This window comes from Oncorhynchus nerka, linkage group LG20 (assembly GCF_034236695.1).
Source record: "Oncorhynchus nerka isolate Pitt River linkage group LG20, Oner_Uvic_2.0, whole genome shotgun sequence".
Taxonomy (NCBI): domain Eukaryota; kingdom Metazoa; phylum Chordata; class Actinopteri; order Salmoniformes; family Salmonidae; genus Oncorhynchus; species Oncorhynchus nerka.
Genome location: NC_088415.1, coordinates 84,155,227 through 84,180,514, shown reverse-complemented (window position 1 = coordinate 84,180,514; position 25,288 = coordinate 84,155,227). Strand labels below are relative to the sequence as shown.

The 25,288-nt window shown below is 42.8% G+C and overlaps 1 protein-coding gene and 1 pseudogene across 1 annotated transcript; one reads left to right on the top strand and one right to left on the bottom strand.

Moving 5' to 3' along the window:
• Positions 1 to 3,103: 3,103 nt before the first annotated feature.
• LOC115103309 (Krueppel-like factor 9) lies at positions 3,104 to 10,337 on the top strand. The gene is made up of 2 exons (XM_029624177.2): positions 3,104 to 3,990; positions 7,049 to 10,337. The coding sequence occupies exons 1-2, from the start codon at positions 3,495 to 3,497 to the stop codon at positions 7,300 to 7,302; spliced, it is 750 nt and encodes a 249-aa protein (XP_029480037.1). The 5' UTR covers positions 3,104 to 3,494; the 3' UTR covers positions 7,303 to 10,337.
• Positions 10,338 to 13,490: 3,153 nt separating this feature from the next.
• On the bottom strand, positions 13,491 to 22,870 carry LOC115101596 (procollagen galactosyltransferase 2-like; annotated as a pseudogene).
• Between the last annotated feature and the right edge of the window lie 2,418 nt (positions 22,871 to 25,288).

The following is a 25,288-nucleotide window of genomic DNA, read 5'->3' as shown; positions in this document are numbered from 1 at the left end:
GAGTGTATAATGTGTATGTATGTGTGTTTCTGTTGTGTCGGTATGCGTGTGTGTGTGCATATGTAGCATATGTGAATATGTTAGGGTTTTGTGTGGGTGTGTCACAAGTCGGCCTGTTGACACAGACAGAGGTTCCTCATCTTCACCAGAAGAGGGCGTCTCCTCTCACACCTACAGGATTAGCGCAGATCCAGTACAGATCTGTCTGAAGAATTGACACAGGATGGAAAAAAGCCACGAGCATTGTCAACTATACAATATGATATGACGACATAGGTATCCAAACGTGGTTCTGGGAAGGTGCAGGATGTCAGGCTTTGGTTTCAGCCCAGCTTTGGCACACTTGATACAGACTCATGATGGTTGTCGGAGCAGAGTATCACATTCTAAGGAAAAACAATTGCAATGTTCTGGAATTATCTAGGACTACTGTGCTTGTATAATTTCTACACTATTTTGTGACTAAATCATGCATTATTGTGGATGCTATGTGCTTTTGTAACTCAAATCATCCATAATAATTAACGATTTTATAGCACAAACAGAAATAATCAATAGGTACATTGTATTAAGCACAGCACATAAAATCATGGGGGAAACCCACACACGAGCAAGGAAGAGAAAGAACACAAAACGCACAAAGCAATCAATATTCATGCTGTCATTTCAGATTTACCTCAAAATGCACAAAATGTTCTTTCTGAGGATTCCTGATCTATAGGGAGCATAGAAAAGAACATCACTAAAAGTCCCATATCATATTAATTTCCATTTTTCATTATATTCAGGGCTGGAAATTAGGAGGAACTCGGGGGAATTGAGTTCCAAAAGTGAAATAATTATTGGCCTGTAAAAATGTTATTTTCAAGGTGAATTCAAGGATTTTACATTGATGGTTCCCCAAAGTCACATTTTCACCCCAAAAAATCACCATAATGGTGTGAATATTTCTGTATATCTGACCTGCATCATCAGATGACACACACAGTTGAGAGCCAGTCCATTTCTGCCTGAGATAGAGCCTTGTAGAGGAGTGGCTATCGTCTGCTTTATCTGCAGGTGTAACTCACCCCTCTCTGCTACGAGTTGTCTGGTGATGAGGAAGCTGTAGTCATCAAATAACAGACAATTTAGAATTATTGTTTTTTCAATGGAAAATAAATACTGAATGTCAACAGAGAAGTAGTTATCTTATTCAATTCAAAACATGTCACAGTAATACTTCATAATAACATTCATTAATACGCTATTAATAAATAATTTATAAGGAATGTGTTAATGTCTTGCTGGAAAGAAAAGCCATTTTCTAAATCCCAAAATCTACACACAAACCCTTTAGACAAGCTTAAAAACTCAGTGAAACCCCCCAGATTCAATGTTGAATTCACTCATTTGAAATGTCTCATTTGCAAATGCCAGTAGTCATAATGTAGGAACTCATTTTCTCCTCTTTCAAAATGTATCAACAGTTACTGTCCATTCTTCACTGAAAAACAGTCAGTCATCCCTGTCCGAAAGGAGAACAAACTTTAGGAATAAGTCAAATCATAAATCCAATCAAAAACCATAGATATCTTACTGTGTAGTAGAATGAGAGCCATGAAGATGAGAGAGTCATAATCCAAGCTGAGACATGGCCATATAGCAGGGGTGGGCAACTCCAGTCCTCAAAGGCCTGATTGGTGCCACATAGCAGGGGTGGGCAACTCCAGTCCTCAAAGGCCTGATTGGTGCCACATAGCAGGGGTGGGCAACTCCAGTCCTCAAAGGCCTAATTGGTGCCATATAGCAGGGGTGGGCAACTCCAGTCCTCGAAGGCCTAATTGGTGCCATATAGCAGGGGTGGGCAACTCCAGTCCTCAAAGGCCTAATTGGTGCCATATAGCAGGGGTGGGCAACTCCAGTCCTCAAAGGCCTGATTGGTGCCATATAGCAGGGGTGGGCAACTCCAGTCCTCAAAGGCCTGATTGGTGCCACATAGCAGGGGTGGGCAACTCCAGTCCTCAAAGGCCTAATTGGTGCCATATAGCAGGGGTGGGCAACTCCAGTCCTCGAAGGCCTGATTGGTGCCATATACCATTCTCAAGTCACTGCAGCAGCCCTGGCTTCCAAGACTCCACATGTAAGTACAGTAGTTTCTCACAATGGCCATGCTTGTGCCTGCTCCTGTTTCCACAGTGACCAGCACTACTCACAGTATCCAATCAGGAAATACCTTCCAGCCTGGAGCTACAAACATCCACTGAGCCAGTCACTTGACACAACATTACCCCCCACTCCCCTCAATGCAGAGACACTCTAGGGTATATAAACCGCCCTATGGATAAAGAAGGGTTCCTTCCAGACAGAAAAGCACAACTCACATTTGGGATTTTAAAGTTTTATGTTTGTTGCTTTTTAGTGAGAATCGACAATGTTATGGCAACCTGGTTGTCATATTGTTGCATATACAATAGATGTATGTTCTGTGACCCAATTGTTCTATGCAGCCTTATATCCCACCCCTAACACTGTAATCAAGGGTGGTCCATGTTTTTACATTATGATGGAAGTGTACATAACGGTAATTTTCATGAATCGTATAGCCTATAGGCTCTATTGCGTCTCTATTACGGCACGATGATATCCACCAGTTTATTGTTGGGGTCAGATTTGGTTAAGCTTCCAAGTGAGTCATTATGGTGCGACAGATGGCTTCAAAAACAGCCAGCCAGAGAAAATGGGGTGTGACTGTTTATGTGATGCTATATATGGAAGTCAGCAGAAGCTAAAGAAGAAGAGGGACAAGAGAGACATCTAGTGTCTTTGTCTAGCCTCTGCTCTTAGGTACTAGACCTTAAAATAGAATAAGGACGTTTAAAAGAGTAAAATAATCCATAAGTCTAATATACAGCATATAAATAATTATGTACTATGGTAATGGAATAAAAATAACAAAAAATGTAATTATTGCTGAAATAGCACATGTATTTTTAGTCGTTCATATATATGTTGTTGACAAAGGAGAAATCGGGTGTAAGAGGAAGTCATAAAATGTGATAAACCATTTACAGTAGGGCTACACCCTCAACTCAAGCACAGAGCACCACCTTTCCACGCTGCTGTATCGGTCGCTTCCACCCACTGAGATACACATCCAACACGCCCGCTCTTCACGTCAGTCCGCAACGTCAGATTGTGCGTGTTGGTCTGTATCGGTGGGCGTAGGTTTGACCGGCTTTTCAGAGGCAGACACAATGAGCCCTCGGATGATCTAAAGCATGCATGTGGGGCTGGAGGCACGGGCACGTTTTGGCAGTATAGTTTTTTGCTTTTGTTTGATATAATTTCGAGCACACATATCGACAAGACTTTGTGACGGTATAGGGATAGCTGGAAAAGTCGGTTCAACGAGTTCGTCTGACATAACGAAGTCGAAATCTCTGGCTCGTCCCCTTCGAAAACAAAACAACATTTTACAAAGGACTTGCTAAAGTCAACGACATAAAACAAGAATGTCGATGGTTGCGTATTCAGATTACTTAGCCGCCGAATGTCTGATGTCGATCTCTAGCGGTCCCGTCCTACACCGACCCACCCCGGTTGTCCCCGCCGCCCAGCCCCCTCCCCAGGCCGTTCATCCTGGGGAGCCCGAAGGGTCGAACGAGGACAGGGAGGTGCGCGAGACGCTGAGACTCGAAGGGGCCAACATGATGACGGTGGCCGGGATCCTCACGGACCTCCACGGCAAGTTCCGGTCCATGTCGGCCTACTCGGAGAGCAGCAACTCCTCATGTGGGGAGAGCGGCTACACCACGTTGTCTGACTCAACTACCCCAACCATGACCCCCTCTGCTACTCCAATTCCTGGACAGTACAGTGCTACTCAACAGCAGTGGGGAGGAGGGACGCCTCGGTCCCCAGTAAAGCGACATCAGTGCATTTACGACGGCTGTGACCGAGTTTATGGAAAATCATCTCATCTGAAAGCCCATATCAGAACCCATACAGGTACAATTATATAGCTGGCTGTTATATAGCTTAAACTATAATAAAAAAAATAGGGAATTAGCTATAGTCTCCACAAATATCATTTTATTATGCAATTTGATTCAGAACTTTAAGTTTTTTCCATACGAACTAAGCACTCCCCCCTTTGTGTGTCACTCCTATCTACAATTATCATATTTCTGCCTTGAAGAAAAGTGTTTTTCTTCACAGGGATACATACACTGTCGATTGGGTGGGCGAGACGAGTCGTTTACCCGGGAGTTAGTAACGTTACAATACTCCCAGAACAAAAGGGGAAAAACTCAGAGGGCTCATAACAAAGAAGTAATCGAACAAAAGAATGGGGCTGGACGAAAAATAGGCTAGTGACGAACATGCTACAACTGGGTTGATTTGCATACGAAGTGAGTTCGAGATTAAATATAACATTCGGGGCATTTGCGCAGGTTCGGTGATTCTTTCAACTCAAAACAGCCAAATCTTTTAATCCCACCTCGCATCAATGTGGCCATCGTGTAACAGTCACGTCTTTTTCGAAAACATCTTTCTTGAAATCAGCCATTGCTGCCATAGTTTTCAAATGGTATGGTATGTTTAGCGCTGTAACTTTGTATACATGCATCAGGTGTCCACTGCCCAGGTGTCCGCACAGTGCGGGGTGGGGGGTGTTCGGGGTCAGTGATGGATTAGAACAGGAAAGCGTGCTGAATAGAACAAATCGTTAGGGAACGCCCACAAAACGGGGGTGAGTGGCTCATGGCTAGAAGAGTTTCGTCAAAAACGTCATAGTCCCGTTCACTACGACGAGAGTTTGCGTTTTTACACAGTGTCGAGTTCTACAGCAGACTGAATTGGATGTGGTTTCCACGGAATCACTTGCGAGCTAAAATTGGTATCCCTTCTAGCCATGACCAGTGAGTGGGAGAGTGGAGTGTTGCAAAACGAAGATCCGCTTTGCGGTCTTGAATATAGCTCCTGGCACCCCTTCGTCTGTCCTGGGTTGACTCCTATTAGCAATGCTACTCTATTGTATTAGGGCCACAAAATAGGCGTAGGAGGCTGCACATTGTGGATACCTTAATGCATTACAGTCTAGTCAACATAAAGGTTGTCCTCAACGGTGGAAACTCATTTATTCGCAAAAATTGAAATAATGACCATCACATCGACGTAAACTTATAGTCATGCGATATGTTGTGTGGTTGTCCCACTACGACTCGGGAAAGCATGCAGTTTATTCGGCTACAGATTGAATAAATTATGATTAACTTCACAGGCTGGTGAAAGTGCAAGGTGATGCGTTTGATGCTCTTTTCCAAAACATATAGAGGGTCTTATTCTAGTGACATGATGACCGATGCTAGGCTACCGTGTGACAAAAAAAAATATGCCTCTTATCCATAACATCATCTAAGTAGCCTACCCTCACTGTATATGTGAGCTGTTGGCTAGAGCACACGTGTCAAGACCAGAGTGGGCACATTCGCTATATAATGCAACAGTTTTTGTGACAAATCCATCAGTAGAACTGAAAATGCGATGGAAACCCATTTACCTTGTATTTTGTATTTGGAGCATGGGAATTTAACCACACGTTATTTTTATGTGCACTGCCTCATCAACGCACCTACTTTTATTCGCAATAAATCAGTGTGTTGGTAACGCATCTCTGGTGGGAAAATGTTTTATGCTGATTTTAGAATATGCCCATGAAAACCGTCTTGGGAGCTCTATTGATCATTTGTAGCTCAGTAGTGCACAGCGCTTGTAACGCCATGGTAGTGGGTTCGATTCCTGGGACCACCCATAAGTTAAAGTGTCTGCTAAATGGCATATACTATTGAGGCCATCTCCATTTTGAAGTAGTCCATTTTCTTCATCTACTACTTCTGAGTTGGCAAACAAACTGAAAGTGTGCACACTGCCACCTAGAGTGTGTTGTTTGAACAGATACAAGGCCAAGGTTGTTGATTTACTGCCACCTACAGTTATGGAATGTTTCCTCACAAGTATAATTCACTGGCCGATCTCCTGGTAACCAGGATGGAATTGATTCTATGTTATGTGATTCTTCCTTCACCCATATTAAGTCCCACCCATTTGACTACTTGTACCCCCGTTCATTGATTCGGTACCGGTACCCCCTGTATATAGACCCGTTATTTTATTGTGTTATTTAAAAAAAAACTTTAGTTTCCAAAAGGCTCATTAACAGCTTCTACCCTCAAGCCATACGACTGCTGAACATGGCTACCCGGAATATTTGCATTACAATGCTGCTACTCTCTGTTTATTATCTATGCATAGTCACTTTACCTCTACCTACATGAACATATTACCTCAACTAACCTGTACCCGCGCACATTGACTCGGTACCGGTACACCCTGTATATAGCCTTGTTATTGTTATTTTATTGTTACTTTTTTACTTTAGCTTTAGTAAATATTTCTTTAACTCTTATTTTCTTAACTGCATTGTTGGTTAAGGGCCTGTAAGTAAGCATTTCGCGGTAAGGTCTACAACTGTTGTATTCGGCGCATGTGACAAATAAAATTTGATTTGATACTTCAAAATGGCGAAAGTCCTCAAATATGCGCTGCCCATGCTAAAATAGGCTTTTGGGCACTAGAGTCCTCTATCTATCTCTATCCATAGAGGGTGCCTTTCTAAGATGGCCACCCACTGTATGTTGGTGTTAGTCTGCCCTATGAGTGTCAATATCTATTGCCTGTCTACGTTTTGCATTCACTTTTCAAAATGTCTCTCTTCAATATGAACCATGACCAGAGTAGGTTTTTCTTTATAACGTAGGTTGATTTGGTGCATTAAATAGAGCAGAGGGGTGGATGACCTTTTTGCGTTATAAAGAAAATGGATGCTGATAATATTATACACTTGGTGGGTATACAAGGGTCTGTCAAGGGTCTAGCTTACTACCGACCGCTGCATATCTAGTGTTAGTGACTGGAACGAGCAGGGCAATATTTGCCAGTCTGACATTTGTGTCACACTCAGTATGTTCATTTGAATGTCTCTCTTTCTGTCTCCCTTCATCAGGTGAACGACCCTTTCCCTGTATCTGGCCCGACTGCCAGAAAAAATTTGCCCGTTCGGACGAGCTGGCTCGCCACACGCGCACACACACAGGCGAGAAGCGCTTCCTGTGCCCGCTGTGCGACAAGCGCTTCATGCGCAGCGACCACTTGATCAAGCACGCCCGCCGCCACCCCGACTTCCAGCCGTCCATGCTGGGCCGCAAGGCCTCGTCCCCTGGGGGACAGGGGGCGTCCAGCCCCGCCATGGGCCAGTAGAGTGCAGGGGTCAGTGGGTTCACTCCCACGTCTAGGGCTGGGGTCAGAAAGGGTAACAGGGAGTGGTCCTAACCAAAGGTCCTAACCAATCAGATCCACTAGCCAGGCCTGTCTGTCACAACTCCCCACACAACAGTATCTAGGTGGGGGCACGTTCACCACCCACCCCGACGGATGAAGACGACACCAGTCTCAACGCTCAACTAATACTCAAAACCTTTAACTGAAAAACACTCACACATGCAGGGAATTCTCAATGTCTTCACTCCTCAGTCTCAGCACACGCATCAGCCAAATGTTTTCCTTCCTTTCTCGGCTTATTTTAGAGAGATGGTGCTCCATGCTTTTTTACTGTGGCTGTTTCCTTTCTTGCTAGCGACATTTTGTGATATTAAACTAGAGGCGTAGAGAGGCTGAGGTCAACTAAAAGTGTACCAGCTTTGCTGATGACATGTCCTCAGTTTCAAGAGGTTGCACATTCCATGCATTTTTGTCGTTGGAAATTAGTTGGCTTAGTTATAAAAAAAAATGTTTTTGTAATATCGTATATACTGTATTATAATTTTAAATGCTGGTCAACTTAACTTTCAGTAATGATGATGAATGGTTTAAACCGCTGAAGACTAGCTGGTTACACACCATCCTTATTCATTCTAGATCAACTTTTCTTTTTACTATCCATGAAACCTTGACGAATGATACACGTAATATTACGTCCGTTACGGATGCAAATGTATATAACCTTTAACCTTCTATTGTAGAGAATATCGTGAACAAATATTAGAGGAAGTAAATACTTGTGATGAATTGTAGTCCTTATATTAGGGGTGACAGACTACACACTTGGATAGGATAGCGCTGCCTGTGAGTAAGCGTGTGTCTCTAATTACATTTTGTTAGAGAAAGAGAAGACACTTTCTACCGTTTCCACTTGTCTGTCCATCTAAATGGACATGATTACTTTATCTCAGTGAACAACACTTCAGGAAATTCAGAAAGCCTTAAACTATTTCATACTTATTATTGCACCATGTTTACAGTTTGAATCATTTCTACAGGTTTACGCCGACTCGTCGGCACATTACAAATACACATATGCAATATACCACTTTTAACCAGAGGTTGCTTTTAATGCTACTTGGCTAATTTGTGTGATAGGTTTTCACTGTGTTAATATGTTTCTACAATTGAACACTGTGGAATTTGATAAAGATACACGTGATCTTATTATAACCAATGGTTAGGTTAGTCAGACACATTTGTCCAAGTGCTTTAGGAAAGTGCGATAAAGGATAGATTGGGGTTATTATGTGTTGTTTTTTTAACTGTTTCTTTGCTGAGCATAATGACTTGGTTCTATGTATGTGGCTTTTCTCAGACACTATGCTCTCAGAGCCTTGTTATAACTGTAATTTCTTCCACAGAAAGATTGAATTGCGTGACTAAGGCACCTCTCTCGTCATACAGTCCCTCCAATATTTTCCTTCTCTGTCTTTACTAACCAACTGACTTTAATTGATCATTCTTGCTGCATCATTTGGTCACTGTTAGTTCCATTGTAATGGGATGTACCTGTTTTCAACTTTTATGTTCAAACGATTTTGCCATTTGTACGCATTTTCACAAGTTCTTATCTGTTTACAGCTTTTGGTAACTGCTGGCAGTTATCGAACAAAAATGGACTACTTCAAACCAAGCCACAATATGACGTAGTGAAAGTCTTTGCTATGTTTTCAAATGAATTGAAAATGTCTTCATGGATGTCATCATTTTCCAAATGTATTTGTTTAATTTTCTGACAGCAAGTCTGCCTCGCGCCAAATTTATGATTATTTCACACAAAGGGTAACAATTTACCTCGCAATGTTTGTGTAATACTTGTCTTCCCTTGGAAAGCAGTTGGACAAAAAGGGACTCCATTAAGAGACTCACCTTTTCTCATGAAACGCTTCTAAACACAATCAAGCCTTAGGTTTGAACTTCCTGTGTTCTTCAAGTGAAAACTACACTCTGCCAGGGAAACAAACATCTCTTTAGTTGTCTTGTCTATATTCTGATGTATGCTCCGTGTACAGAGTTTTGACTGTGCTTAACACTTTTTCCATAGTATATTTACGTACCTGCGGTGTTCAATAGTGCTGATCATCAATTTTTGCATCTCACACGTGTTCAGTATGTATCACTACCCTTCATGTTGCACAATGCTACTTAGATCAGTTTAGTCTGGACCTACTGCGGTACATTTTGTAACACTTCATTTCGGTGGTACCTACATAAGGACTTTAACCCATTCATAACACATTCATAAGTAGTACATGAACATTGCATAAATGCTTATGTTAACAAGTTGATATTTTAGTTTTGTCACTATTTGCAGTTAACAAACGTTTATGCAATATTCATTAACTGCTTAAATGTGTACTGTATGGGTTATAAAGTGCTTATGTGGGTTCCCTTCAGATAAAGTCACCAATAACTCAATTTACATTTTACAAACCATTAAATATGGCTGGGGGGGGGGCATAACCATATCTCAAACAATTTAATTAATCACTCTGAACACCTTATAGGGCATACTATGCTAAATGTTTCCCACTGTACACAAATTAAACAAATCTACACAGCTGCATTGTTTGTATAAGAACCAATATTTTTAGAATTTTGTTAAGCCAAATTTTTACATCGATAACTCTTTTAAGAAACCTCTTATTTGAGCTTTGGTTACGTAGATAAGAGGACCTGTGGAACTAATTGAAAAAATGCTCTTGATATGAAATGTTCTTTGATATTTATACTCTCAGGTGTCTTTTAAACATTTCTTCCATATTTCCTGTGCAACACCCAAGTGTAATCATGTATTGTTGCTATTATTTTAAGGATTAATTTATTATGATTTATAATTTGCGTGGTTTAATTCATTTTTCCCATAGCTTATTATTTTGTGATATGGAACATATACTAATAATTTGGTTCCATTGTTTGCTTGACACAGACTGCCAGTACTTTTTCATAATAAATAAAAACCTTAAGTTAAATGTTTTGTGTGTGTTATTTTCTTGTTAACAGATGACTAACTTGTATCTGTATATACATGTTGATTTATACTTGACATATCCACTTTTTTGTGAATATTGTTAAGTTGAAGGGAAGGTTGTATGTAGATGGCTTTTCAAAGTAAGGACAATTTGATCCCTTGCAAAGAATAGTTCACCCAAAATACAAAATGACATGTTGGTTTCCTTACCCTGTAAGCAGTCTACGGACAAGGTATGACCACAATCCTTGATTCATGATTTGGTTTGTTTTACTTGACAACTGCAATATTTTTACAATCTGGCACAAATCCAATGCAAGTCGACGGTACCCTGTGTAAGTACATTTTCGCGTCTCATGTCCAAATGATCTATTTAGTAACTTCATTGAGCTTTTTAGATACTTTAGGATGACTTGGACATTAAGATGCTAATATCAGCTAAAAATGCTAATATCAGAACCATTGACCTGCGCTGGAGGCAAAAAAAAAGTTAGCATTTGGAAACAGTGACCAGGTAAACTAAACCAAAGCATGGATTGCTGTCATACCTTGTCCGTAGCCTGCTCACATGGTAAGGAATCCAATATGTAATTTGGGTGAATTATCCCTATAAACTAATACAATCAGCTGGAATGTTTGCAGACAGCTAAATGGCATCATTCTTTAATTAAGCAATAAGGCATGAGGGGGTGTGGTATATGGCCAATAAACCACGGCTAAGGGCTGTTCTTATGAATGAGACACAACGTGGCTAGCCTGGACACAGCCCTTAGCCATGGATTGCTGTCATACCTTGTCCGTAGACTGCTCGGGCCGACTCTTTTCTCTGTATATATCAATGATGTTGCTCTTGCTGCGGGCGATTCCCTGATCCACCTCTACGCAGACGACACCATTCTATATACTTTCGGCCCGTCATTGGACACTGTGCTATCTAACCTCCAAACGAGCTTCAATGCCATACAGCACTCCTTCCGTGGCCTCCAACTGCTCTTATAAACGCGAGTAAAACCAAATGCATGCTTTTCAACCGATCGCTGCCTGCACCCGCATGCCCGACTAGCATCACCACCCTGGATGGTTCCGACCTTGAATATGTGGACATCTATAAGTACCTAGGTGTCTGGCTAGACTTCAAACTCTCCTTCCAGACTCACATCAAACATCTCCAATCGAAAATCAAATCAAGAGTCGGCTTTCTATTCCGCAACAAAGCCTCCTTCACTCACGCCGCCAAGCTTACCCTAGTAAAACTGACTATCCTACCGATCCTCGATTTCGGCGATGTCATCTACAAAATGGCTTCCAACACTCTACTCAGCAAACTGGATGCAGTCTATCATAGTGCCATCCGTTTTGTCACCAAAGCACCTTATACCACCCACCACTGCGACTTGTATGCTCTAGTCGGCTGGCCCTCGCTACATATTCCTCGCCAGACCCACTGGCTCCAGGTCATCTACAAGTCCATGCTAGGTAAAGCTCCGCCTTATCTCAGTTCACTGGTCACGATGGCAACACCCATCCGTAGCACACGCTCCAGCAGGTGTATCTCACTGATCATCCCTAAAGCCAACACCTCATTTGGCCGCCTTTCGTTCCAGTACTCTGCTGCCTGTGACTGGAACGAACTGCAAAAATCGCTGAAGTTGGAGACTTTTATCTCCTCACCAACTTCAAACATCAGCTATCCGAGCAGCTAACCGATCGCTGCAGCTGTACATAGTCTATTGGTAAATAGCCCACCCATTTTCACCTACCTCATTCCCATACTGTTTTTATACTGTTTTATTTATTTATTTATTTACTTTTCTGCTCTTTTGCACACCAATATCTCTACCTGTACATGACCATCTGATCATTTATCACCCCAGTGTTAATCTGCAAAATTGTATTATTCGCCTACCTCCTCATGCCTTTTGCACACATTGTATATAGACTGCCCATTTTTTTTTCTACTGTGTTATTGACTTGTTAATTGTTTACTCCATGTGTAACTCTGTGTTGTCTGTTCACACTGCTATGCTTTATCTTGGCCAGGTCGCAGTTGCAAATGAGAACTTGTTCTCAACTAGCCTACCTGGTTAAATAAAGGTGAAATAAAAAATAAATAAAAAAATAAAAAATGGTATAATGGCCATATACCACAAACCCCCAAGGTGCCTTATTGCTATTATAAACTGGTTACCAACATAATTAGAGCAGTAAAAATAAATGTTTTGTCATACCTGTGGCATACGGTCTGATATACCACGGCTGTCAGCCAATTAGCATTCAGGGCTCGAACCACCCAGTTTATAATCCTGATTATATAACGGATGGGTCTAATCCAGAATGCTGATGGGTTAAAACCCCATTCCAGTCGGTGTCTATTGCACAAATGACCACCGGCTAAATCTATGACATTAAAATGCCTATTTACTCTGTTCCATCTGACTGCACAATCCACTGTCTCATCAGCCCAGCCAGGCAAGTGATAAACCTGATCTCCACTATAAAAAGCATCTAGACATTAAATCACATTTCTTTTAGACTAACATTTAGTTTTCAACAGCGGAGGTTTGTATAAACCTTGCCGTCTGTCTTTCCCACATTTGCAACATTGTGTCAATATTAAAATGAGATCTCCAGCTGTTCCATAGTAATGAATGTGTAGGGGTCGGGGCAAGACAGATAGGCAGGCAGTGTTTCTAAACCAGTTGAAATCATGAATCAGCTGACATCATTTTTGGTGGATATATACAAAGTAATGTCAATTGAAAAAAGGAAACGAGATGCAGCTAGTTTGCAGTATTTCCAGCTTCAGTTTGAAGTGATTGTATTCGGTGTGTTGTTGGCTAGCTCCTCTGATCAACAGTGTCCCGAAGAGAGAGTCAAATGTAATTGTGAACGCACAATGTCAATGCCATCATTGTAAATAAGAATTTGTTCTTCACTAACTTGCCTAGTTAAATAAAGGTTGAATAAAAAAATTATATGCCAGGCGAAATCGCGCCACGTTAGCTCATTGTTATGCATGTATCCAAATAAAGTTCACTAGAAAACAGCTTAAACAAATGCAAATGCAGCTACTGTTGTTATTCTGGCTGCACTGTTTGATGTGACTGTAAGTTAGCCGTAGCAAGAAAGAGATAAGAATGTTGCCAGCCAATATGGCAATGTAAGATTTAATTTATTAATCATAGGAGTAACGTGTGTGTTTATGTGACCTCAACTCATCAGAGTTCATCTCTTTGATTGCTGGCAGAGGAGGGTGAGGGCACGCCTCCTCCTTCCTTGGCGATGCCTGGGGGCATAGGCCGTCCCTGGCCGTCCTGCTTGCTGCTTCGCTGGGTGTTCTGCCGGTCCCAGTCGGTGGTTGTGGCCTCATCGTCCCAGATGGTGGAGGTCTCTGTGTCGCTGAAGTAGCCCGGCTCGCCAGTATAGTGGGTGGGGAAGAGGAGCAGCGGCTCCACAGAGAACGCCAGCAGGTCCCTCTGCTCAAACTGGGCCATGTACTCCTCCCTGAGGGCAAGGAGAGTTGAGGAGAATTAAAAAACAACAACACATGCCCGGTATGAAAACAAACTCTTCTCCTAGCTCCAAAAGGCCCATTGGAAGATCTGCCTGGAACCACCGCCATATTGATTGCACCGTTTTCATCTCTACCTGGTCTCTTAAGATCAGCAAACACTGGGTTTGCAGGGACAATTGTCACTCAACAAGCATGTGCTTGGTGAATAAGGTGCTTGCGGGAGAGAGATAGAGTGAGAATGTGGAGACTGCAGTTAAAAGACAAAAGCCTGTCCGACCACTGGAACTCACCGTGGGTGCTTGTTGAACATGACAGGCAGGTACTCATCCACAGGTAGCATCTTGCCCAGGGCCCGGGCTCCCAGGAGCCTCTTGGCCCCCTGCAAGGAGAGGGCGTAGCCCAGGGTCCAATAGGAATAGTCAGGGTGTACCAGGTTACTGACCCCCTCCACCCAGCGCTCCGGCTGCTTCACCTGCAGGCGCTTACGCCCCACATAGCTGAGAGAGAGAGGGAGAGAAACGTCAATTTATAAAGCATTCCTAGAAAAAGAAGCCATTTTACACTATTATGCTGCATCCTAAGATCAGACACACGTTGGAATCTTGTCTGTCTGTCTGCCAGTCTATGTTAGAGTGTGTATGCAGCCAATCAGCCCTCACATCAGATCCCAGTCCAGTCCCACTCGGTCCACGTTCTCCATGATGGTCACCAGTCTGCTGCGGAAACGCGGCTCAAACCTCACATCATCCTCCAGCACCAGCACACGCTGCAGTCCCTGTTCCACCACCTAGGGGGAGACATGCACCACAGGACAGCCACTGAGCCAGGGTTTGAATCTCCAAATACTTGATACATTAAAACAAGTGACATTGCTTTCTATCTTATATCTTTAGGGGTGTACCATTATCAATAAAAGTGGCAGCTATAAATATTTATTAGGATTTTTATGCAACGTTTGTGTACCTGTTCCAGGTATAGACTAGATGTGTACCTGTTTCCAGATATTGTAGTGACTGAGGAAGCAGCCGATCTCCCCTCGCGTCAGCACACGCCCCGAATACGGGTCTTTGTACCCAGGCAACATGTCTATGCCCATCGCTTGCAGCTGGGACGAGTTCAGGGCTCTGAAGAAAAGAGAAGAAAATAAAAGATTAATAAAACATAATTAAATGTTCAAACCCAGCCCAGGTGCGTAGGTCTAGATTTACTACAAGTTTGCACCTGTGCAGTGTTGGCACCTGTTCTTTTTCTGATTAAATTCAGAACGGTAGAACAAAATATCAAAGGAAAATTAAGTTTCATGTTTGAGGAATCCATATCACATCAATCCATGCTCACTTTATTACATCTTTTGTTTAACCTTTATTTAATTAGGCAAGTCAGTTAAAAACAAAATCTTATTTACAATGACGGCCTACCCCTGGCCAAACCCGGACAACGCTGGGCCAATTGTGCGCCGCCCTATGGTACTCCCAATGACGGCCGGTTGTGATACAGCCTGGAATCTAACCAGTGTCTGTAGTGACGCCTCTAGCACTGAGATGCAGTGGCTTAGACCGCTGCGCCACTCAGGAGCCTGAGTGGAACCATAGTGGAGAGGAGTGAGGATTCAGTATGGATAGCAGGAAATGTATTTTATTTCCTTCTGAAATAACAGGTGCAGAAGCTTATGTAAAGTGCTTTTGGATTGTTGTGTCGTACTTGCCATCCACCGCCTCTGTCAGTGTGATATCAATGCCCAGAACGGCAAGGGTGCTCAGCATTCGATCCCGCCGGTCAATGCGACGCTTCAGATTAATCAGAAAGATCTAGAATGAAGGCGGGGAGAACAGGTCACTAAAATCCAACTGTTCCATCCATTATCACCTTTCTCATGATTTGTATTAAATAGACGTTTCTGTGATTTCTTTCAAACAATGACAGTGGATGACTAAAGATATACCATAGTGTAGATATACTGTAAGTACATTCTCAGTACCTCATCAAATCCCATCTTTTCCAGAGGTTTAGCTGTATGGTGCATGTATTTGGACGGCTTCATGAGGTAATCGACTGAAGAAAAATACCTGTATTAGACTCTTATTAGCAGATAAAAGATAAAAGCAGATCACACTGTGTTAAGACATTTGCCATCTATGATTTGTAAGGGAATTCGTCAGTCTCTCATTAATGACCAGTTTAGGGATTCTCTGAAGAGACGGGGAGAGATGGAGAAGCAGAAGAGATAACAGAAGAGTGAGAATTCTGACACGGCTGTGAAAGTGAAAGTCAAACGGCATCACAGAGACTGGTCTGTAGGAGAGGGGAGATAGGTTCAAATATAGTGAGGGTAGTGTGTGTGTGTGGGTGGCGTGAGTGTGTGTGTGTGGGTGTGTGTGTGTGTGAGTGTTTGTGTGTGAGTGTTTGTGTGTGTGTGTGTGTGTGGGCGTGTGTGTGTGTGGGCGTGCGTGCGTGTGTGTGTGGGTGGGTGGGCGTGAGTGTGTGTGTGTGTGTGTGTGTGTGTGGGCATGTGTGTGTGGGTGGGCGTGTGTGTGTATGTGTGTGTGTGTGTGTGTGGGCGTGTGTGTGTGTGTGGGCGTGTGTGTGTGGGTGGGAGGGCGGGCGTGAGTGTGTGTGTGTGTGTGTGTGCATCAGAGTACTCACTCAGAGCCTCGGTCATGGTGTGGCTAAAGCTCTCCACCTCCTCCTCCAGACTTTGCTCTTGCTTCAGAGGCAGTGGCAAATACCCATAATGCTCTCTATTACATATGTACATCTGCACATCTGTATGGAGTCACAGGTTTAACATTAGACACATAAAACATAATACATATAAATAATAATTGAGTGTTTGTTTGAGCCTGCCTGGAGTGCCACATAGCCCGGCTATTCCACTGGTTCCACAGCGCCAGACAAGCTCAATCAAGCGCAACTAAAGTATTTGAAAGAAAACAATGACTATTTGAACTAAGATATGACACACATTCAATACATAGTAAGGAAACTGAGCATTTTAACACAATTCATTATGACTCTATGACTGACCTGCCCGCCGCGCAGAGAAGGCGAAGACCATGATGTCATCCAGGGGGAAGGTGTAATCGTGGTGTGGAGGGTGGAAGGCCAGCGCCCGGGTGGCGCTCCGCCTCAGGTCCACCATGAAGGTAGAGTGCACCATGGGAACAGCGAAGCAGCCCTGGCGTTTCCAGTTCCTGATGGGGATGTACTCAGGGGTGCGCTTGTAGTAACCCTAAGAGGGCAGGAAGAGACACAGTGGATCAGAGAAACTTAAATAGAATCCCCAGGAACAATCCGGCCCATCGTTACATTTTCTGTGGCCCCCTGACATAAATGCATTTTAATGAATAAAAAAATTCCAATGATATGCTCCCTGGAAATGTGAACAATTTAAATCTTCAAATACAATGGTGAGCGAACACAAAAGCAAGATGGTATAATACAATGAATAAACAAAAGAAAACACATTTAATGAGCATTAAATGTATAAATCATCATGGGTTACAAATAATTCTTTATATCTACACTCAGTGGCCAGTTTATTAGATACACCCATCTAGTACCGGGTCGGACCCCCCCTTTGCCCCCATAACATACTGAATTCTCTGGGGTATGGAAACATTTCTCAATTGGTATCAAGGGACCTAACGTGTGCCAGGAAAATATTCCCCACACCATTACACAACTGGCACCAGTCTGTAATGTTGACACCAGGCAGGATGGGCCATGGACTCATGCTGCTTACGCTAAATCCTGACTCTGCCATCAGCATGACTCAACAAGAACCAGGATTCGTTGGACCAGGCAATGTTTTTCCACTCGTCAATTGCCCAGTGTTGGTGATCACACATCCACTTGAGCCGCTTCTTCTTGTTTTTAGCTGATAGGAGTGGAACCCGGTGTGGTCGTCTGCTGCAATAGCCCATCTGTGACAAGGACCGGCGAGTTGTGCGTTCTGAGATATCGTTCTGCACACCACTGTTGTACTGAGCCGTTATTTGCCTGTTTGTGGCCCGCCCGTTAGCTTGCACAATTCTTGCTGTTCTCCTTCCACCTCTCATCAACGAGCTGTTTTCACCCACAGGACTGCCGCTGACTGGATGTTTTTTGTTTGTTTCACCATTCTCTGTAAACCCTAGACACTGTTGTGCGTGTTAACCCCAGGAGGCCGGTTCTGAGATACTGGAACCGCCTGATACTGATGATCATACCACGCTCAAAGTCACTTAGATCACTCGTTTTGCCCTCTAACGTTCAATCAAACAGTAACTGAATGCCTCGATGCCCATCTGCCTGTTTATATAGCAAACCATGGCCACGTGACTCACTATCTGTAGGAACGATCCATTTTCCTGAACGGGGTGGTGTACCTAATAAACTGGCCACTGAGTGTATCTCTAAAAAAAAAATAATGACATACTCACTAATTGAATTGACTATCAATGCCATATAAAACTGACAAACCAGAAGAAAAAAAATGGGAAAGGACAGAAGAACCAATCATACAGTCATATATCACTAAGGGAAAGTGGCTAGAGGAGTGGTGATGAGAAGATGACAGAAGAGCCAATCATACAGTCATATATCACTAAGGGAAAGTGGCTAGGGGAGTGGTGATGAGAAGATGACAGAAGGGAAATCATACAGTCATATATCACTAAGGGAAAGTGACTAGGGGAGTGGTGATGAGAAGATGACAGAAGGCCAATCATACAGTCATATATCACTAAGGGAAAGTGGCTAGGGGAGTGGTGATGAGAAGATGACAGAAGGCCAATCATACAGTCATATATCACTAAGGGAAAGTGGCTAGGGGAGTGGTGATGAGAAGATGACAGAAGGCCAATCATACAGTCATATATCACTAAGGGAAAGTGGCTAGGGAGTGGTGATGAGAAGATGACAGAAGGCCAATCATACAGTCATATATCACTGGCTAAGGGTGAAAGTGACAGCTATACAGTTGGACACCATTTGTGATTGATCACTCCAAGTGGCTGAGTGAGAGGATGACAGAAGGCCAATCATACAGTCATATATCACGAAGGGAAAGTGGCTAGGGGAGTGGTGATGAGAAGATGACAGAAGGCCAATCATACAGTCATATATCACGAAGGGAAAGTGGCTAGGGGAGTGGTGATGAGAAGATGACAGAAGGCCAATCATACAGTCATCATATCACTAAAACTTCTGGGAAAGTGGCTAGGGAACTTCCACCAGTTTAGGTGATGAGAAGATGACAGAAGAGCCAATCATACAGTCATATATCACTAAGGGAAAGTGGCTAGGGAGTGGTGATGAGAAGATGACAGAAGGCCAATCATACAGTCATATATCACGAAGGGAAAGTGGCTAGGGAGTGGTGATGAGAAGATGACAGAAGGCCAATCATCACAGTCATCCATATCACTAAGGGTTCTCCTTTAAAGTGGCTAGAGGAGTGGTGATGAGAAGATGACAGAAGGGAAATCATCAAAGAGGAAAACTGCTATAGACCTATCCATCTGTGCCTATCTAAGGTCTTCTGCCAAGTCCAAACAGGTCACTGACCAAAACCCTTTTCTGGTTTCCGAGTCGGTCATGACACTAACAAACGACAGACAGATCAGACAGAATCACCATATTCTTATCGGCAGACTCAGTAGCCTCGGTTTCTCGGATGAGACAGAGACAGAGAGTGTGTCAAATCAGACAGAGTCTCTATGGGGGTGCCAGACAGACTCTTTTCTCTGTATATATCAATGATGTTGCTCTTGCTGCGGGCGAGATCCACCTCTCACGAGACAGATTGGACACTGTGCTACTAGAGCTTCAATGCCATACAGCACTCCTTCCGTGGCCTCAACTGAAACAGAAAACCAAATGACAGACACCCGACCCGACTAGCATCACCACCCTGGATGGTTCAGAATATGACAGACAGAGACAGACAGAGTCAGACAAAGACTCAGACAGAAAACAGACAGATCAGACAGAAACTTGAGTCTATCATAGTAATAAACACCACTTTGGATATTCGGCAGCCCACTAATCTAAACCATGCTAGGTAAAGCTTGTTCACTGGTCTGAGAATGGGTCCAGTTGGAGAGATTGAACTGACAGAGATTAATGAAGGGTCGCTGCAGCTGTACTGTCTATTGGGGTTTTTATACTGTTTTTTTAAATTTTATTTATTTATTTATTTACACACCATTTTATTTCTACTGTGTTATTGACTTGTTAATTGCTTACTCCATGTGTAACTCTGTGTTGTCTGTTCACACTGCTATGCTTTATCTTGGCCAGGTCGCAGTTGCAAATGAGAACTTGTTCTCCTAGCCTACCTGGTTAAATAAAGGTGAAATAAAATAAAAAATAGGTACTCTGCCTGTGACTGGAATGAACTGCAAAAATCGCTGAAATTTTATCTCCTCACCAACTGCATCAGCTATCCGACCCATTTTCACCAACCTCATCCCCATACTGTTTTTATACTGTTTTTTAAATTTTTATTTTATTTATTTATTTACTTTTCTGCTCTTTTGCACACCAATATCTCTACCTGTACATGACCATCTGTCTTTTATCACCCCAGTGTTAATCTGCAAAACTGTATTATTCGCCTACCTCCTCATGGAGTTAATTGCTTAGATTGTGACAGAGATGAATGAAGGGTTTCCCTGCCCCTACCAAAACCCTTTTCACCATGACACTAACAGACAGACAGACAGACAGACAGACAGACAGGTCACACCACACCAGAAGTTGACAGACAGAGATTGTGACAGAGATGAATGAAGGGTGTTGGAGAGATTGTGACAGAGATTAATGAAGGGTGTACCTGTGGGGTCACACCACACCAGAAGTTGGAGAGATTGTGACAGAGATGAATGAAGGGTGTACCTGTGGGGTCACACCAAACCAGAAGTTGGAGAGATTGTGACAGAGATGAATGAAGGGTGTACCTGTGGGGTCACACCACACCAGAAGTTGGAGAGATTGTGACAGAGATTAATGAAGGGTGTACCTGTGGGGTCACACCACACCAGAAGTTGGAGTAGAGGACGCGGGACTCCAGCATGGGCGCTACCACCGTTACATTCTCTGCTATCATCTCAGTCAGCACCCGCCGGTTGGTCAGCAAGTTGTCAGTGTCCACAAACTGATTGAAGAAGGAATCATCTCAGTGGAAATTCTGGGTTTCTGTGGGCTGGCTCAAGTAAAGTGAGGGGAATTCACAATTGGCTATTTGTGGTACTTTCGACCAGTTACAGCTTTAAAAAAATGAAGGTGTCGTTACTGTAACAGTAAACAGTGCCTAAAACAAAACAGTTTGCCATCTCAAAATGTGATGCCTCTGCGCCTAATAACACCTACTACTGAGTGTTGTTGTCCCACTGTGTTGAGTTGTGGGTGACCTCACCAGTATGTAATCAGCCCAGAGAGCCCTGGCTGATCTAAGAGCAGCCTGTTTTAGCTTCATCACGTGGGTGAACCGAGAGTTAGGCCAGTGCTTCGGCCCTAACTCACCCACATGCGAGCTAGAGGAGAGGGGGAGATGGAAGGAGAGAAATGAGTGGAGAGGTCTTTATTCTTGACATTTGTTGACATAGATATTGAATGACAAGAGTGCACAGTATGGGTCCTTGATAGTTATGAACACCCCAGCTTCACAGGGAAAGGTGGGTCGTCTGAGAAGAAGACATGGAAAAGTGAATGTGGAGAAAATGGAAGGATGTATTTCAGAGTCTGCTCACCTTGGTTCTTCCATGGGTGTCCACTTCACAGAGTGATACTGGCTCTGCACGCCTCTGATCCACTCCTGCAGCATGGCTGTGGTGTTGTCCACACTGTGGTCTGCAGCAGCACTGGAACAAAGTGGATCAGAAAGCTCAGTTGGTTGGAGCATAGTGCTTTCCACACCATGGTTTTAAATTTGATTCCCATATGAGCCTGGGACCGGGTTTCCCAGACGCAGATTAAACCTAGATTTAAGCATGATGAACGGAGATTCAGGACATCAGATTTCTACATAGCATGTAATTTGATGTGTGTCTTCAGATAAAAACATCTTACAGTATTAAATCAGCATAGACTTCTTTATTATTTCTGTCTCTCTCTCCCCCCCCCCCCCTCTCTCTCTCTGCCTGGTCGCTGTCATTCACCAGTGCTGTGCCACTCCACTTCACACCTCCCTCCCTCCCTCCCTCCCTCCCTGGTCACTGTCATTCACCAGTGCCGTGCCACTCCACTTCACATCTCACCCTCTCTCTCTGCTCCCAGACCACTATTTACTCTTCTCACATTCATCTCATATTCATCTCTGAGTATTTCGGTAGAGAGGTTGAACTCAGGCCACTTAATCCACTGACAGCAACTGGTTTTTACCCAATGAAAGTGCCCTCCATTTAGGGATTGATACATATTTTATTCATTTTTTATGGTAAATGCAGTTATAATTAGCCCATAGGGCTGGGAGATACTGTAAATAATCTATTGAACTCCACCTCAGTAACGTCCTTAGTGGAACTGAGGAATTTTTACAATTCAAAACACAAATCTGATGCTCTTTACACAAAATCATCCAATATTCCCAAAAGGAAAGCATGTGGTGTCTTCTGGAATTGGTGGGCAACAATGTGACAATACATGACTGCTTTAGTTTACATCACTCAGTGAGCTAATCATACTCTGACTAACCATGGATATGATAAATAATTTAAATAATTGTATTTATTTCAAAGGGTAAAATATCTAAAAGTAAGAAACAATGTGGAACAAAATATTAAATTGAACATGTTTTACCAGATGGCGATACGATCCTTCGGATATTCCAGCCTGTCGATGCACCCCAAGAAGTAGGGAAGACTGTGCTCCGCATTGCGCGCAAGAATACTGAGCAATACTTTGGGCTTCAGCAACAAAGACTCGGGAAGGACAGGTTCTACGGGTTCAGTTATCAAGTCTTCTGTACAGGTGTTGTATGGGAGTATCCCGATCAAAATCAAGAAAAGCAATCCGAATCCCACAATTTCAAACGGCATTATTTCCTTAGGGGGTGCTCTATCTCCCTCCTGAACTACATGTACTGCAGCTGAGAATGGATGAATGGTGCAAGTCGAGTATGTGGCACTGATCTGGTAGGTGAGATGCAGACAGTGTGAAGACAACCGGTGAACGGCTGGTAAGCCAACTATCTATCCACTCATATGTTTTATTATTTATGTTTTCTGGGGGTTTTCCTTGCAGTGTAGGACTACCAATTTAGACCTATCCCAGCTAAATACAAACGTTCCCACAACTTTAGAGAATGTTCCCTTAAGAGACTCATTATGTCATTACCTAACGTTTTCATAGGAACATTCCCAGTGATGTGCAAGGACCGTTTCCAAGAGACCATTTCCTCAATGTCAAATAGAATTTACCTAGAACGTAGTTACCATGTTCTCAGAATATAAGATATGAATGTTCTAGACATGTTTCATAGGAACATTGCAAGAACATTCCCGTGTTCATGATGTTGAAAAAGTAGAATGTTTGGTTATGGCCCTCTGGAGGTTTGTCTAGTTCCCAGCTTGTTCCTGCAATGTCCCTAAATACATTTTTACAATGTCTTCTGATGGTCCCAAAGAAACATCTCTTTACATGCCACCCCTTGTTACTGTTGCCAAGCCAATCAAGGCCCCGATTGGTGAACCACTGATCCACCCAGAGCCTGTAACTTAAAATGTTTTCAACTTACATATTTAACACACTTTGACGTACATGATTACATTGTGCATGGTCATACAGTAATTACTATTCAACATGCCCTCACCTGGGTTTTGAACTCAGAACCTCTGGGTTCACAGCATTCCGATCTTCCCGCTATATAAAAATGTCTGTGTCAGTTATCAGTTAACCTCACTATTATCTAATTGATTGCATATACTTTATTTCAGCAATTTTAGGATTTTCTGTATAGTTGTCTAACGTTGGTGGGGTATTGTAATAGGGGATTTTAGGTTTTCGTTGGTTTGGGGTATTGTATTGTTTAGGTTTTCTGTAATAGGGGATTTTAGGGTTTTCTGTATAGTTGTCTAATGTTTGATGGGTATTGTAATAGGGGATTTTAGGGGTTTCTGTATAGTTGTCTAATGTTTGTTGGGTATTGTAATAGGGTATTTTAGGGTTTTCTGTATAGTTGTCTAATGTTTGTTGGGTATTGTAATAGGGGATTTTAGGGTTTTCTGTATAGTTGTCTAATGTTTGTTGGGTATTGTAATAGGGGATTTTAGGGTTTTCTGTATAGTTGTCTAATGTTTGTTGGGTATTGTAATAGGGGATTTTAGGGGTTTCTGTACAGTTGTAAAAGAGAAGAGCATTATCAATCATAAATCAAGTTTAATAACAAGTTGCAAAAGGGAGACATCACCGGCACAGAAGCAGAGAAAATGTCTAGCAGTCCTTCTCTGAGAAGGCACTTTATATTTTAATCAGACAGTAACAAATGTTCTGTAAACACCAACTCGAGAGGCTGGGAGGAAGACACAACATCAGCGGCTACAGAATCACAGTGTCACAATATCAGTGTGCCCTTGGCTCAGTGTGGCATCGACCTTTAACCACATCACTCAACACTGGCTAATATTTGATACTGGCAGTTTAATTAACAGGTCAAATGTACCAACATCCGTACTTAGTTACAGAACATCAAATACAGGAGAGGAATTAATCAAACAAAATCCCCCATTACAGGCTTATTAGTATGTTTTAAAGGGATAGTTCACTGATTACAAAATGACACATTGTTTTCCTTACCCTGTAAGCAGTCTATGGACAAGGTATGACAGCAATCCACGCTTTGGTTTCGTGTCCCTGACACTGTTTCCACATGCTAACGTTTTAGCATGTGTGGCACAAATTCCATTCAAGTCATGGGACTGATATGAACTTTTTTCGCTCATAATGTCCAAATAATCCGAAAGTATCTAAAATTGATTGTGAAGGTCAACAATGTCACTTATAGGTGATTTTAACTAATCCCTTTATCTCCACTGGAGAGTTGCCAGTGAGCTCTGTGGGCCCTCAGGATGGCACATTTCTAGCTGTGGACAATGATACAACAAGTAAGCTGAGGTACTGACCACCAGAAACACTTTGTTCCTTGGAGATGAGTCCTCCACCAGCCTCTCCACTGCTACAGGTGGGAGGAAGAAGACTGGAGGGACTGGCTGCTTCCATGGACTCTGGAGAGCACTGAGAGAGGGGCAGAGGAAAGGAGAAGGAGCCTGTAAGCATTACTAGTCACTGTTATTCTGTATTTCAGTTCACTAATATCGTAGCAAGACATTCTGTCAACACAGTTGTAAATAACTGTTTTTACCCCTTATTGTTTTGTCTTTATTTTTCAGGCTCACTGAGTTGCTCAGGCAGATGAAAACCAGATACCCCTTCCAAGCAAAATAGTATTTTTTCTTGTG